Here is a 15,492-nt window from a genome sequence, read left to right on the forward strand (position 1 = left end):
TTTGCAACAATTCAAAAAATGTAACTAAATCACTCTCTCATACCATATATAAAAATAAACTCAAAATGGATTAAAAGACTTAAATGGAAGGCCAAAACCCATGGAACTCCTAAAAGAAAACATAGGCAGTAATCTCTTTTACCTCAGTCCCAGAAGTATTTTCTTCTGATGTGTCTCCCCTAGCAATAGCAACAAAAGCTATTAGTAGACCTAGAGCATATTATACTAGTGAAATAAGTCAGACAAGGAAAGACTAATACTCTATGATAAACAAAAACAACAAAACAAAGAAAAAGCAGAGTCATAGTTACAGAGAAGAGACTGATGGCTGCCCTAGAGCGTTGTTGGTGGGGAGGTATGAAAAACTGAAAGGGATTAAGAGGTACAAACTTCCAGTTATAAAATAAGTCACAGGGATGTAATATATAGCACAGGGAATACAGTCAATGGTATTGTAGTACTTTTGTATGGTGACCTATGGCTACTAGACTTACCATGGTGATCACATGTATAGTAAGGTATATAAATGTTGAATCCCTATGTTGTATACCTGAAACTAATAAATATGGTATGTCAACTATACTTTAATAAAAATATAGTTAACTACTAGGTTACTTTGACTAGAATCTGTCCCATTAAGATTAAGTACATAGACCTAAGCTACAGGGAATTGCCAATTTCTTATAGCAGGCCCTGGAACTAGATCATAAGCTTCTTTCGAGCAGTTTACACACCCAACAATGAGCACCTCCGAGTGCCATCAGGAGTTCCAAGCAGATGAAAGAGTTAGCTAGAACAGAGGAGGTTAGGAAGGAGAGTACATGTGATATATTCTCATATTAAGTGAGATCCCAGGTGATCTGAAAGAAGGGGAACCTGTTACGATTTTCGCCCAGGGTCTTTTCCTTAGTGCTGGCAAAGCACTGAGATGTAATTCTAGCAATGAATACTGTAATCTACAGAAATCAATTATCCAAGTAATTGTGATACCAAAAATCACTGGCCCTACCCTACCTTACATCACTTACCTTCTGAAGACACCTTCAACACCAGTAATGCCCATCCCATCCACAATATCTCTGGTGAGTCTAAAAGGAACGGTTTCAGGAGTCGGAAGGATTTACCCTGTTCAAAAGCAACCCCTAAGTGAAAAATGCAGTGAGGTTAGGAGGTTCCATAGCTGAGTGATTTTCCTCCCAATAGGCACGTGAGCTTTGCAGAGGCACCAAATAATTTGTCACCTATATCCCCTCAGAACTACAGCACACAGTAGTTTATTCTGTTTCTGCTCTGCCTGACATCCTCTTCTCCACCACTGTTTAGGAGGTTCACCTCAAATTAAACAAACATTACCTACTTCTTGGTATAATTAGAGAAATCTTGATTAAAGGGTGATATTTAAAAATGAAGTAGTTACAGGTAGAATTTAAAATGCAGAAGATGTATATACTAATTTATAAAGTCCTTGATCTCTTTCTAATGGAATTCAATTTTACCACTTATGTAGCTTACACTGTAGAATTTGTAATTTTCTAAAACTACACTTTCTTAGAAATCTTAAATTCTATATTCTAGCCAAAACCTCTTCTTCTGCAATTTATTTAACTAAACAGTCTTTAAACTCACTGAGATTTCTAGTCTATTATCCTCTCTTCCTACTCAGCTCAGAGTATAGACTGCAAGGTTGGTTACTCTCACTATATCTCACACCTTCTTGCCTGACCACATCTACCATTTCAAACTAAAACTTAAAACTCCAGGGATGTTCGGGACTGCTGTAAGAAACTGTATAATGACACTAGTGGCTCTACTACAAATTTAGGATTATCACCTTAGGAAAGTGACCCTTAAACTGCTTAGCATGTCTTTCTACTTATTCTTTTCTATGATTCTTGGTCTTATTTCTCTAGTATCAGTTTTAGAATTTTACTGTTATTTTAAGGCCAATTACCCCATCCCTCTAATTCTTAGCAAGTTAGCATGCTTTCTATTTCTCAGGAAAAATGGAATAGCTAATATAATTTCCCTCAAATTCTTTCCTCTCTAGCTTTAGACTTTCCTATTAGTGCTCTCTTTCCTCCTCTCCACAGAAAAGCTGCCATGCCTCCAATGTAAAGCTGACTCTACCCCCATGTACTTTATAATTTCCCTTGCTATTTTAAATATCTTTGTATCTTTCCTCTTATTAATATTTAACATGTTCATGCCTCTCTCATATTAAACAAGCAAACAAACCCCTCTCAAAGCCAATAAAAAAGGGACCAAACATGTATCTATCTCATCTCTGTACCAAATTTCTACCCTTCCATTCCCTTCTATACTTCTTGCAGAACAATTTCACATTCTCAGTCTATACATCTTTAATTTCCATTCAATCCTTGCTTTTTCATAATTTCACTTCATCTATTCTATCCAAAGGTTACTTCCTAAGCCTCCAAGACTGATTAATTGTTAAATGCAAAGATCTGTTTTCTGCATTCATATTATTTGACCTTTCTGTAGCACATATTGATAAGCCCTTCTTCATAAAAAATTGTCCTCCTTTGGTTTCCAAAATATCCCATCTCCTGGTTACCATGACTTGTTGGTTATTACTGTTTTTCTTCTGATTCAGCCTTTTCATGCTGGCATTCCTTACTATTCTATCCTTAGTTCTATTCATCAAGGCTGATGTATCAGATCAGAATGTCGTTCAGCCCAATGACTTTCAACTGAAATCTATTTGCTGAACATGTTATCACACTCAACTTCTTTGCTCTCCTCTTCATTAAACTGCCTACTCCATCTAGAAATCCCATCAATGCCTCAAAACAATGTGCAAAACTAACCTTATTGCTTCCTTATTCTTTACAAAAGCTGTTGTATTCTTTACTAGAAACTTCAGTTACCCTGGAGTCCCCTCTCCCACTGTTTCCACATCTAATGTCACTGGTGCAGGTTACTACAAAAATGTCCTCCAAATCTAATGCCTGGGTCTTTACAAATGTAGTCCAAATCTTTGTCCTCTCTTGTCTAAACTATTATAATACCCACTAACTTACCTCCTATTGTCCAATACTGCTCCCAATTATCTTCCCAATAATCAGATGTAATTATATCCTGCTTAAATATATTTCCATTTACTTCCCACAATTTAACAGATTAAAGCTGAAACTTTCTTAACCTGGATTTTTACAGCCTAGAAGCAATCTATCAGTCAAACTACTCAATTACAGGCAACCTTTATTCTGGGCACACTGAATGTCTCCTGATTCCTATAGCCTGCTACATCTCCATTATTCCTCCTTTCATATCTGCTCTATCTTCTGCCTGGATTCTCCTTCCTTTCTTTGTCTAAGACCCGGTTTAACTGCCACATCATCTAATAAGCCTCACTCATTATCCTGGGTAGAGTTAGCTACTCACTCCAGCATCACTGTGTTTATGACTTTATGTTTACTGCCTTGATGGCTCTAGCTCCCTCACACTTGTAATATCCTGGTTGAAAAAGAGTACTTCTTGATGACTAAATATTAATTAAACAAAATAAAAATACATCTTTTATTACTTACCTAAATCTATATGTACAAGTTCTGCTGATTGTTCATTTATCAAGATATTCTGTACGTGTCTATCACCAAGTCCAAGTATGTAACCAACTGGGAAAAAAAAAACAAACCCAATATCATTGATATCATCTATTTTTAATAAGATATTTAGCCATTATTTCAAATATTATCACTGAATCTATATAATTTTTAAGTAGCTTAGGCTTTTCAACCTACTTAAAGGAAATCATATACATAACAGGCCATTTTGAATTTAAGTCATATCTCACTAGCTATTTTTGTTTATATTGCATTTTAGAAATCCTAGATGATCTGCTAAAAAATTATTAGTACTTTGAAATTGGTGTGGGTAAAGTTGAAACCATTACTTACTAGAGATGAAGTAGTACACTTTCATGCATTCAACTATTTATTGAGTAACCTATGAATAAATTCTTCATTCTTCAGTGAAACTTTCTTTTGATTGATTATATCTAACACAAATTAATCATTAATTCATTTTATCAGGTATATACCATAAAAAAGTGCATTTCTATTTTTAAGACTGAGTATGACATGCCTTAAAATCCTTTTAACTTCAGGAAAGACACGAGGCGGTGGTACAGAAAAGACACCAGATAGGGCATCAGGATGTCCAAGTGCCTGGCTAGCTCTGTCATTAACTGGGCCTTACTTTCTTGTTTATAAACTAAATTAGTTGAATCAGGTTAATGATTCCAAATGTAGAAAAGAAGATTTCATAATTACCTACAACTTTTTTTAAAACATACTGCCCTGCAGTACTGGGGTACAGTACCTAAGTGATAGAGGAAGTTGTCTTTTAGTTAAGAATCAGCAGACTGAAAGATCTCCAAGGTTCCTGTTAGTTCTCATACTCTAATATTTTGGAATTGCTCTATCTAGTTATTCCAATCACTTATAAACTTTTTAAAAAAGTAGTAAAAATACATGTTGTACAGCAAGCATTTAAATATATATCATTATTTTTATTTCAGAAACAAAATTCTATTAAACAGAATCAGCCCTGATCAGTGTGGCTAGGTTGGGAGTCATCCCACAGAGCGAGTAAGTTGCCAGCTTGATTCCCCATTCAGGCACGTGCCTAGGGTGTGGTTTAGTTCCTTGACTGGGTACGTGTACGAGGGAACCATCTCTCTCATATTAATGTTTCTCTCTTTCTTACTCCCTTCCCTTCTCTCTAAAAATAAATAAATAAAATCTTAAAAAATAAATTATTGTGTGGTAATATTCTAACATTATATAGGTTCTGTGCAAAAGTAATCAAAATAAATACCTTATATGCAATTGTCATGGGTTTTATTATTCCCACCCCTAAAAAAAATCTCAGAAAACAATGTAGTATTATCATGAATTTTATTACTTTCCAAAGAAAATCTCAGTATATAATATATTGAATTCAGGAAGAGATAATAAGTCATATTCTCAGAGCAAAAAAGAATAAGCAGTCTTATTTCCCTACCTTGGGGTAGGAGAACTTTCTCCAGCAAAAGCTAAGAAGAGCTACAATTAGAAGCTAAAAATCAGGATGAACAAGACACTCAATAATCTAGTAATCTAATGATGAAGGCAGTTTGGTTGATAACCACCATTAACACCATCATCCCCTGCAACTAAGGATGTAGGAAGTGCTGAATCTACTAAAACATAAGATTACCAATAGAAGAAGTAGCCACACTGCGAGTATAGGCCAATCGTTTCTCAAACCAAACAGCTGGATCCAAGAATTTTCCATGCAGAAGTAACGAAAAACTGGTTGGAAATTCTGACAAATATCCATGAAGGTTTTATATTTCTCTTCATAAGACTTCTTTTGCACATCCTTTAAATAGATAAGTATAAAATATTTTCTCAATATTGTGTTCATCTAATTTAAGTCTACTAAGGTATCTATATGGACAACAGTATAATACACAGAGGCAAAAGAGATATCTCTACTGTCTGGTCAGGGAAGCAATTAATAACAATTCTAATCCCTTTAGGGTTTTCATGTTAATATTACTGGAAGGGGGTACATCAACAGTGACTGTTTTTGATTCGAGTAAACTCTAACTAGCACGATCCTGTAATCTACATGGAAGTCAACACAAAAATGACAAAGGCAGCTCCAGATAGTCTTAGGTGGCATCACAGCACTAGCTGTGGGATAGGAAACCGAAAAAGAGGAAGAATGAAAGAATCCCTAATGGATGGCAAAGCATCTCAAATTTGTCCTGTAACATCTTTTCACTCTATAGTGTAATACTTGCCTGAAGCAAAGCTTATCGACTTCAATGAGCTCAACTCCCACCTAAGTACTGACGACTTCCAAATCTCTACCTTTGGCCCAGTCATCCTTATTAAGCTCCAGCTTAATGTACTTCAACTGCCCACTCAACACCGTCACTTGGATGAATCACTCCCAGATCCAAACTAATCTACCTTTTCAACTCTGGCAAAGCTCAGCCACACTTTATTTTTTGACACAGTAAATAGTCTCTCCATTCACCTCATCATCCCAACTGGAAAACTGAATGCACTGACTACTCTTTTTCACCAACCCCACTCCTAATCAGCAACCAAATCCTATCAGTTCTGCCTAGTTAATATTTCTTGTATGTACCCCCATTCCCATTCCTACTGTTATGAGTCTTAGTTATGATCTGCTATCTCATGACTCTAGTTGGCTTTTTCAAAAATACAACCCACAGTGCTGTCAGAGTTATCATTCTAAAATACAAATCTGATACTAATATTCTCAAGGTTCTCTATTGCTTACAGGATACAGTGCAAATTTCTTAGCATATCATAAGGCAATTCTCCATTTTTTCCAATCGCTTATCTGCTCCTTTTCAAAGACTAAGCCCATGCTGTCTTTAACTGCATATTCATGCCTCCTTTTTTGTTTGTTGTATCTCCTGCTTGGAAAACAAATTCATTTATGAAACTTGGCTCAAACACCAACTCCCCTATAAAGCCTTTCTTGAATCTGATTCTCTCCATTCCCCTGTCCCAGGAAGAATTAACCACTTCTTCCTCCATACCCTGTACAATAAAAGGAAAAGTAAATAAATTTTAGAGTTGGAGAGACAAAGTTCAAATCCTTGTTCCACCATTTATTAGCTAATTGACCTTGGATAAGTGAAATTCTCTGAATTTCTTCTCATCTTTCAAGGGGATAAGTACAATGATGATTAGTTGTAACATCTCTGAAATTTCACATCTGTGAAATCCCACCTGATATAGAGAAGGCATTCAATAAATGTTGGTAACTCAGTGAATGTAAGACCAAATGGCCAGTGTAATGTGGCAAATGTCTTAGAAGCTCTCTACATTAATTTAATGTAAAAATTATTTCACAATGCCTTTAAAACAATTTTAGTGTTTTGTTTGTTAAGAATTAGCATACCCCAAACTGGAAGCAAATCAGCATACACTGACAAATGTTAAATTTCTCATCAGACTAGGGTTGACATTATAGTTTAAAAACCTTCCTTTTTCATTCACTCACCCTTTCATTCTAGTGAGCTTACTTTCTTAGTATCATTAAGTTGCCTGCTGAAATTAAAACTTTTTGCATTCTATAATATTTGACAACTATCAGCTTTAATAAGCTATTAAACAATCTTGAAATAACTCATACTTTTGAGTGTCACTTACCATCATTTTCTTCTGGCATTGATAGGCACTGATATCCTTTGGCCTGTATCTTTTATGAGCACCATTGTCATTGTTAACAAGAAATTCACCAATAGGGACAGTTCCTGTGCACCATTCAAGAACACCACTTCGCTGAGAAAGGGGAACCACCTGAAGTTATGGATTAAATATCTTTTGATTATGGAAGGGCATTAGATAGCACGTGACAATCATTCAACTTATCAGAGTCAGTGTGAAGCATTCTTCCAAAGTTACATTACTATTTTTCTGTCCATAGGAGGGGTATTCCTAAACATAAAATGAGCAATTTTACTGGGAAGATTATAAACTATGACATATTATAAACAAACATGAAGCATAGCAAATGATATAAACAAATACCCTTTTACCCACTAAATAGCTTTATCAAATCTAAGATTTTCTCATATTTGCTGGGAGAAGAATCTCCCTCTGGACTCCTCACTCACCACATGCCCCTCCCCAAGATGGCATGCTAGATGGTTCAGCTAGATGATTGCTTATCATGTTCATGTATTTTTTGTATACTTAAATCTAATATAACCAATATAAGATTGTACACCAACTATATTTAAACTTAAAAATAAATTTATAAAATATTCTAAGTGAAGGCCTTCTCTCTTCCATGCTTTTTAGCAATGAAATCTGCTTGGAAACCCTAGCTGCTTTCTGAGAAAATCAGGACATACTCCTATAGCCCATACATTTTGCAACCCATTGTGACCCAATTCTTCAGTCATCATCTTTGCTACCTAAAAGCCTGGCACACAGAACATTAAAATTTCCTTTCATTAACATTACAGAGTATCTGCCCGCTGAGAACTTCTCAGCAATCATTAAAATATATGCCAGACAGAAGACCACTGATAGCTCATCAACTTTGTCCTACAATTAAGCTAGATCAATAGATAGCAAAGTAACAAGACTGGCAGGTCTCAAAGAGTGGTCCCTGAACCACGGCTGCATCAGTATCACTTGGTATGTTGATAGAAATGCATATTCTCAGGCTCCATCCTAGAATTAAAAATTCTGAGAATGAGGCTTAGCAATTTATGTTTTAACAATCTTCCAAGTGATTATGATGCCTGCTAAGTTCAACTTTTTCTTTAATACCAAGCCTAAAGATTTTATTGAGTAATGCTTAGCTTTGAAGGGCTAAGTTTAACTTCTGTTTAGCGTTCATTGAGGGCTAACAAGTGTTTTTTTTTTTTATCTGCTAATGGAAAGTATCAATTATATTAGTTAACATCCTTAAAAAATTCTATGTAACAAATTTCTCATACATCTTGAAATCTAAGAGAAAAGGTGCTTTTGAATGTTCCCTGTATCTACCCCATCCAACTAAAAAATGAATTGTTTCAAAATTAAGTTCTGATTTCAATTATGATAGCCTAACTCAATCAGAATTTTGGAGGGCATATCTAACCTTTCCCCATTTTCCTACTTGGGGTTTTCAGTTTAACAATATTTTTTACCATTAAAAAAAGGTGATTTGCCAAAAAATACAATAAAGATTAAAAAAATAATTATTTTTTAAAAGGTGCTTTGTGGAAAAACTTAAAATACAAAAAAAAAAACAAAAACAAAAAAACAGGTACTACCCATAATCCCATCACACTCAGTAATAACAGTATTTTAGACTTATTGAGGAGCTTTTAAAACCATAGTTATATACCAATTTCTTATAAATGTATATATGCATACACATCTGTTTTAAGACTATTCTGTCTTTTTAACCTGTCTATTCTTATGCCACAAACCATACCATCATCACTACTAAAGCTTTATCACTTGCCTAAGTATAACTGGATAAAGTCTACTCTCATCTATTACTTTTTATCAAAGACAGCTTAGTCATTCTCACCAATATATTTTTCAAGAAAAAGTTTAAAAATTTTTTAATTTATTGATTTGAGAGAGAGGAAGGGAGAGAGGGAGGAATAGTTGAGTTGGGGGGAGAGAAAGAAAGAGAAACATCAGTTGGTTGTTCCACTTATTTATGCATTGACTGGTTGATTCTTCTATGTGCTCTGACTGGGGATCCAACTCACAACCTTGACATATAGGGACAACACTCTAACCAACCAAGCTACTTGGCCAGGCCCTCTAAGTAATTTTTCCAAGTAATAAAAAATTTCATTGGTATTTCACTGTCCATGCATTAATTTCATGTGTTGGCATTTTTCAGTGTCTTCTCATTTAAGACATGGTACCATTCTTTTACCTTTTCCTTTACTCTTTCTTGTATTCTTTTAATTTTCTCATGCAGTCAGTACTTTTTATTACTGTAAGAGGGACTTTTTTCAATTATATATTTAAACTAGTCTTAGTTAATGGTTAAGATACTTCTTGGTTAAGCAGAGTATAAATAAATGTTTCTAAAAGGCTGCTTCTGTACTGTGCAGTGATCATTCATACATTTCCTTAATTTGTTTATATCTTCACAGAAACATTAACAATGAATAAACAAATAAGCCTCGTTACAGAAGTAATAGAATAAAGGGCAAATATGAGATACAGAAATGAAACCTAAAAGGACACACCTATGGAAAACAGACCCTTCAAAATGAGGGTTTAGTGTTATTTAAAATGTAAACACTTAAATAAGCATTCAATGTAGAGGTCAAAAATCATCAACTAATAGAATAATATGACTTGAGAACTGTCCTCTCAGGCAAACTACTGGAGGAAGTGCAAATTGGTACACCCATCCACTATGGGTAATCTGACGATATCTCCCAGTTATAGGTGTGAGGCAGGAAAGAATAGGAAACAAAGGCCTCAAGCTCTACACCTCCCCTTTCTGGCTTGTCTGGAACACCACAGATTTGACTTTCACTGACCACCTGTTCCCCTGCTTCCCTCTTCCCAATTTCCTCTAATTGAGAGGACCAAAAAGAAATCGGTATCTGGAGAGGAGAGACAAGGTTGGCCTGAGTCGGCAGTGACCCTACCAGCTTCAAAAGCCAAGGACAATCCTAGCCGGCATTTAATAAAAGCCTTCCACCCAGAACCCATCAGCAGGTCTCACTCTCTGAGGTTGCCCATTGTCACTTTCTGAATGCATTCTGTAGCTTTAATAAATTTACTGTGCTTTGTGATGCTCTCAAATTCTTTCTTCTTCTGTGACAAGAACCTGGATTGGATTGAGTCCTCCCTTGGCCTCCTCAGGTGCTGCCTGGCATCAGGCACACCTCTCATCTGACCCATGAATGCAACTTTTGGAAATGTATCCCACAAACTGACCTGCATGTACACATGAAGAATTTTATGTTCAATGTCATTCACTGCAGATAGCATTGTTTGCCATAGCAAAAAACTACTAGAGACACAAACACCCACTTTATACAGTAAGGGCTTTTAAAATAACCATGTAATACACAAACTACAGGGCTCTTAAAAAATGAGAAAGACCTCTACAATATACTGTTAAATTAAAAGTAAGATATGTATGCTGTGTTTTCTTTAAGAAATGGGGAAATAATGAAATATATTCATATATTCTATTTGTATAACCTGGAAACAAATGAAAATAGTACTTATAAGCATAAGAAAGGGGTAGAGTGGATGAAGCTGAAAAGATTAAAGGTGAGAGAAGACTTCTCTTTTCATACCTTTTCAACTGTTGGATTTTTGATATATGCAAGCTTATTACCTAGTAAAAATTTAGCAAATTTAAACACCTATTTTATGTGCTATATTCTTCATTAACTCAGTGTTTTCTTCTCAATACCACTTTTCTTCTTAAGAGTACTTTTATACCAGAAATAAGCCCAATGGTTAAAGATAAAGAAAAAAATACTTTCGTTGATCACAAGAAACATCTAACTGCAGTTAACACTAATGAATTCTTAAAAAAACAAACAAACAAACAAACAAAAAAACAGTGAGGCTAAATCAGAGGTTGTCAATCTATGGTTGTTAGACCAAACCCAGACACAGACTGTTTTCTATAGCCTGTGAGCTAAGAATGGGGTTTCAGATTAAAAGGGTGCTAAAGAAAATATAAAGAATATGTGACAGAGACCTTTTGTGGCCCATAGAGTTTCAAATGTTTAATATCTTGTCCTTTAGAGAAGATACTTGCTGACCCCCTGGTCTGAATAATGGCATCATTTTTATGCTCTTGTTGAAACAGTACAAGTATAAACTAGTGACCTTATATGTACAGATAGTCAGTTTCCTCTTCCTGGTCTCAGCGTTTCTCTGCAGTAGTGTGTTACACATCTGGAACACCTGCTGCATGACAGCATCTTGTCTCAGGTCATCTCGGCCCTTCAGGAAAATCAAAACATGAATAACTAAGCATAGTTCATTTTCTTATAAAACCATACCAAAAGTCACCTGAGGACAGTGAAGAACAATCAGAAATCAATCTGAGTATCAGTGCCTCTCTTAACAGTCTTAAAGATTTAAGACCTAAGGCAATTCCTTCATTCAGAATAAGGTATAACACACCAGGTAGGCAGAGCAATTCAGAAGGAAGTTCCCCCTAGCTGCTTTTGTAATTAGACTAACTGGAATGCCTCCACCCGAGGACAAGCTGCAAAATACTTGGGTGGGACAACACAGTTATTTCCCCACTACTCCTCAGGAAGGCCCAGAGAGCTTCTGAGCAAAATAAGGGAGGAATGCTGTCCATTTCTGGTACATTTGATAGCACTCAGTATAGTGCCAGACTCAGGATATTGAAGCAAGGAACTTCAATTTGAACTATCCAAGAAAATAAATAACAACCCCCAAAATATCTTTTCTATACCAAATAAGCTGATTATTAATCTCATCAAGTATGTATATATTAAAAGTATTCTTTAGTTGCAGGAGACAAAACAGTCTGTTCTGCTGATGCTGGACAATGACTATAGCAACCTAGTTGCCAGGGAATGCGTTCTAACATTTAGGTAGCAGCTAGAACTCAGCAGCCAAGGGGAAAATAAAAGCAGGACCCTTGCCACTGCAATCCATCAAAGAACTTAATACAGGAGGCTAAGAGCAAAGGAAGACATGTCTCACCCCTGACCCAGTAGTCCTGAGCCTGGTTCATTAAGGCTGCCAGGCATTCCAAAAAACATAAGTAAACTATGACAGTGTGGGGAGTGGGGCATCCCTTGAAAATCCATGTGTATCATCCCCACTAGCTGGGAAGAGGAAACCCTTGAGACTGTATGTAGGGAGAATGGGAGGGGGTCCACAGTGCCCAAAGAAAAAGCCCATAAACAACTTTAGTTAACTGCCTGCCTCCTGTCATGTACAAAATGAGCAAATAGAGTCTGAAGCAAGATAAGGATTCAGGTTAACAGACGCCCCACCCATACGTATGTTTGGGTAGTCATGTCTCCCCAGGAAAGTGGGCACCACCTTTACCCGTCAATCAATATGTAACTCCCTTACCTCCACACCACCAACTATGTATAAGTAAGTCCTCAGAACAAAGGACTCTCTTTTTTCTCTTGGCTCATAGCTCTCTTGCCACACTGGGGGTCCCTGAACACTCTGCCTCTGGCCTGGGGGCCCCTAGACACCCCTTTTGAACCACCTGGCCTCTGGCCACCCTTGCTCTAGCCACCAGTGCTTTTACTCTCCCATTCACTAATAAACTTTTCTTGCATGCTAATAGGCTCACTGACATGTAATTCTTTACTGCATCGGTGAGAAGAACCAGGGTTTCTCCAGCAATACTTTTACTTCAATGAATTATTATATGATCTTTCAGAGACAACACAAAAAAAGGAGAAAAGCATTCTGCTTCTAGAAAATAATCTATTTCTATTCTATAAATTTTCCTTACCTATAATTTTTTAGAATAAAAATAAGACACAAAGCAGGAAGAAAAATCAGTTTTTCTTTGACTTTTTTCATTAACTTTTAAAGAACCACATCATAGAAGGAAAGTCTGACCTTGACAAGCTGTCTCCTTTCCTTGCCATCAGAGCCCACACAATCGATTATTTTTGGTAAGTTTATACCTCCTGCTAAATGAAATTCTGCTTTAAATGACTGTATAGTCACCAGATTTCCATATACTCCTGTGGGGTCCACCTAATAAAAAATATAAATATGGTAATAGGTCAGATATACTATTTGCATCTATATAAAAATGAACTGTGATTAATAACTTTAATATTAAACAGGAATAAATTGACAATGGCTGTTGGTTAAGAACCCGGAGCTACAACTTTACCTTTCTGTTAAATGACAGAAAATAACTGACACTGAAAAGGTTTTAAAAGTGACACAGGTATTACTACCCCTCACTAAATATCTCTTAATAAAAGTAGGTTATACAAAGTTTAGAATAGTGTCACTGAAAAAACTATTAGAAACCAATGGCTCCTGTCTGAACACTCATTTGTATATGTTAAGTCATCTGAGAAATAATAAACTCCTGACAAAAACATACTAAAGTAATTTAGAAAGTGTTTTCTAAGTTGTACCACTAATTATGGCATTTTCAGGAAATATTCAGCTAAATAATATTGCTGGAATATAGCTGAAAGAGTATTAGTTAATCCACATAATACAGCTATACTTCAATCAAATAACCTACTGCACAACACTAAACTGCAAACTTCAAAGAAGAGATTTACAATGTAGTTAACAATATCATTTTCTAAACTATAACCTTTATTCTTACATATATTGCCTGACCACAGGGTACTTGTAGTAATAAAAGATCATTATGACACTGTTAAAGTATCATGTACATTACAATTAAATTTACACTGTAATACATACTGCATTACTTAATACTGTGATATATCACAGTCAGCATACTCTAATGCATCCAGAACTTTTTAAACCAATAACACAATTAGGAACTTTCTTGCCAAGTTGAAAATTAATCTTGGCATAAGCACATGGACCCTTTCCTTCTTCTGGACAGTGAAGACAACAGTCTACAGACCTTCATAGGAAAGATGGAGGCATAAACTGAAGGCAAAAGAAAGGAAAGCAGGAGAGGCCTTAAGTAGTTTGAGGCTTGGGTAAAGGGAGTCTAATAGTGAAAAAAACTATAGTTTGAAACAGATGAAATTGCCAATATTTAACCAATTTTGACCTACAAAAAAAGGCAATTTAAGTTTACTAAATATATCAAAACAGTCCTGGCTGGTATGGCTCAGTAGATTGAGTGCCAGCCTGTGAACCACAGGGTCACTGGTTCTATTCCCAGACAGGCACATGCCTGGGCTGTGGGCCAGGTCCGCAGTTAGGGGCATGAGAAAGGCAACCATACACTGATGTTTCTTTCCCCTCTCTTTCTCCCTCCCTTCCCCTCTGTCCAAAAATAAGTAAATAAAATCTTAAAATAAAAAATAAAAATAAAGATGTCAAAACAGTCATAGTAAATTACCTTAACTTCCACAGTAGGAACAACAACCTCTTCTAAATTCTTAAGTTTAGTAATTGGCTGGTCTGCTGGAATTTTTATGCCTTCTGTATTTAAAATAAAAGGTGTTAGTGACAACCAAAATTGAGGAACAGCACTGAAGATAAAGCACCATGTAGCAGATGCCAAAGACCCAACCTGTGGCTGATCCGTGGTTTAGGCCCTGATTTAGAAATGGAGACCCAGGGGCTTGGGACACGGTGCAGCTCAGGGTCAGAGCGTGCAATGGGCAACATGGCTTACAATGTGTTTGCAGGTTACCTGGTGCTGGTTATTAGACCACATTTCATCTGAGGGGGTAGACTGAGATAATTACATGCTTTTTTAAAGAAATTGCATAAGATAATTACATAGTATACCCCTGCCATATTATTATTAAAACTGACTAAAGGGCATGACAATATTTTTGTTTGCTAAGAAGAACACAATGAGAAGTCTCATTCTTATTTCAAAGTATTAAGAATTTAAATGTGAAGCTATAATTCTGAACAGAAAAAGGAGTATCATTATTAAAGAAAGTATGGGGAGGGAGATACTTATAAAATAATGCATATAACCAGAAATTATAGCAACTTATAATTATTTGAACAGACACAACAAGAAGAGTGATGGGTTACATGCAAGGCACTCCATGAAGGAAATGGAGGCCTTTTGACTTTAACTCCCACAACACAGTAACCTAACCCCCATTTTTAAAAACCTCTGATCCTAAAGACTCTCAGTTATTAATTAAAGAACTTGCTTCTATGCAATCCTCTGCAACAGAAGATTACTCACAGAAATCAAATAATTCAGTGAGTCATCTATTATCAGTCCAACCAAAAGGTGTTAAATGAGCCCTGGCTGGTATGGTTCAGTAGACTGAGTGCTGGCCTGTAAACC

The 15,492-nt window shown here is 36.0% G+C and overlaps 1 protein-coding gene across 1 annotated transcript in view; it reads right to left on the reverse strand.

Moving 5' to 3' along the window:
• The window catches only part of ATM (ATM serine/threonine kinase), a 163,905-nt gene that overhangs the window by 15,672 nt on the left and 132,741 nt on the right, over positions 1 to 15,492 (reverse strand). Inside the window, 9 exon segments of the mRNA XM_028514270.2 lie at positions 1,029 to 1,119; positions 1,122 to 1,142; positions 3,552 to 3,638; positions 5,224 to 5,298; positions 5,301 to 5,388; positions 7,206 to 7,355; positions 11,382 to 11,498; positions 13,122 to 13,262; positions 14,575 to 14,657. Coding sequence (XP_028370071.1) covers positions 1,029 to 1,119; positions 1,122 to 1,142; positions 3,552 to 3,638; positions 5,224 to 5,298; positions 5,301 to 5,388; positions 7,206 to 7,355; positions 11,382 to 11,498; positions 13,122 to 13,262; positions 14,575 to 14,657 — 853 coding nt within the window.

The sequence above is a fragment of the Phyllostomus discolor genome, chromosome 6 (assembly GCF_004126475.2).
Source record: "Phyllostomus discolor isolate MPI-MPIP mPhyDis1 chromosome 6, mPhyDis1.pri.v3, whole genome shotgun sequence".
Classification (NCBI taxonomy): domain Eukaryota; kingdom Metazoa; phylum Chordata; class Mammalia; order Chiroptera; family Phyllostomidae; genus Phyllostomus; species Phyllostomus discolor.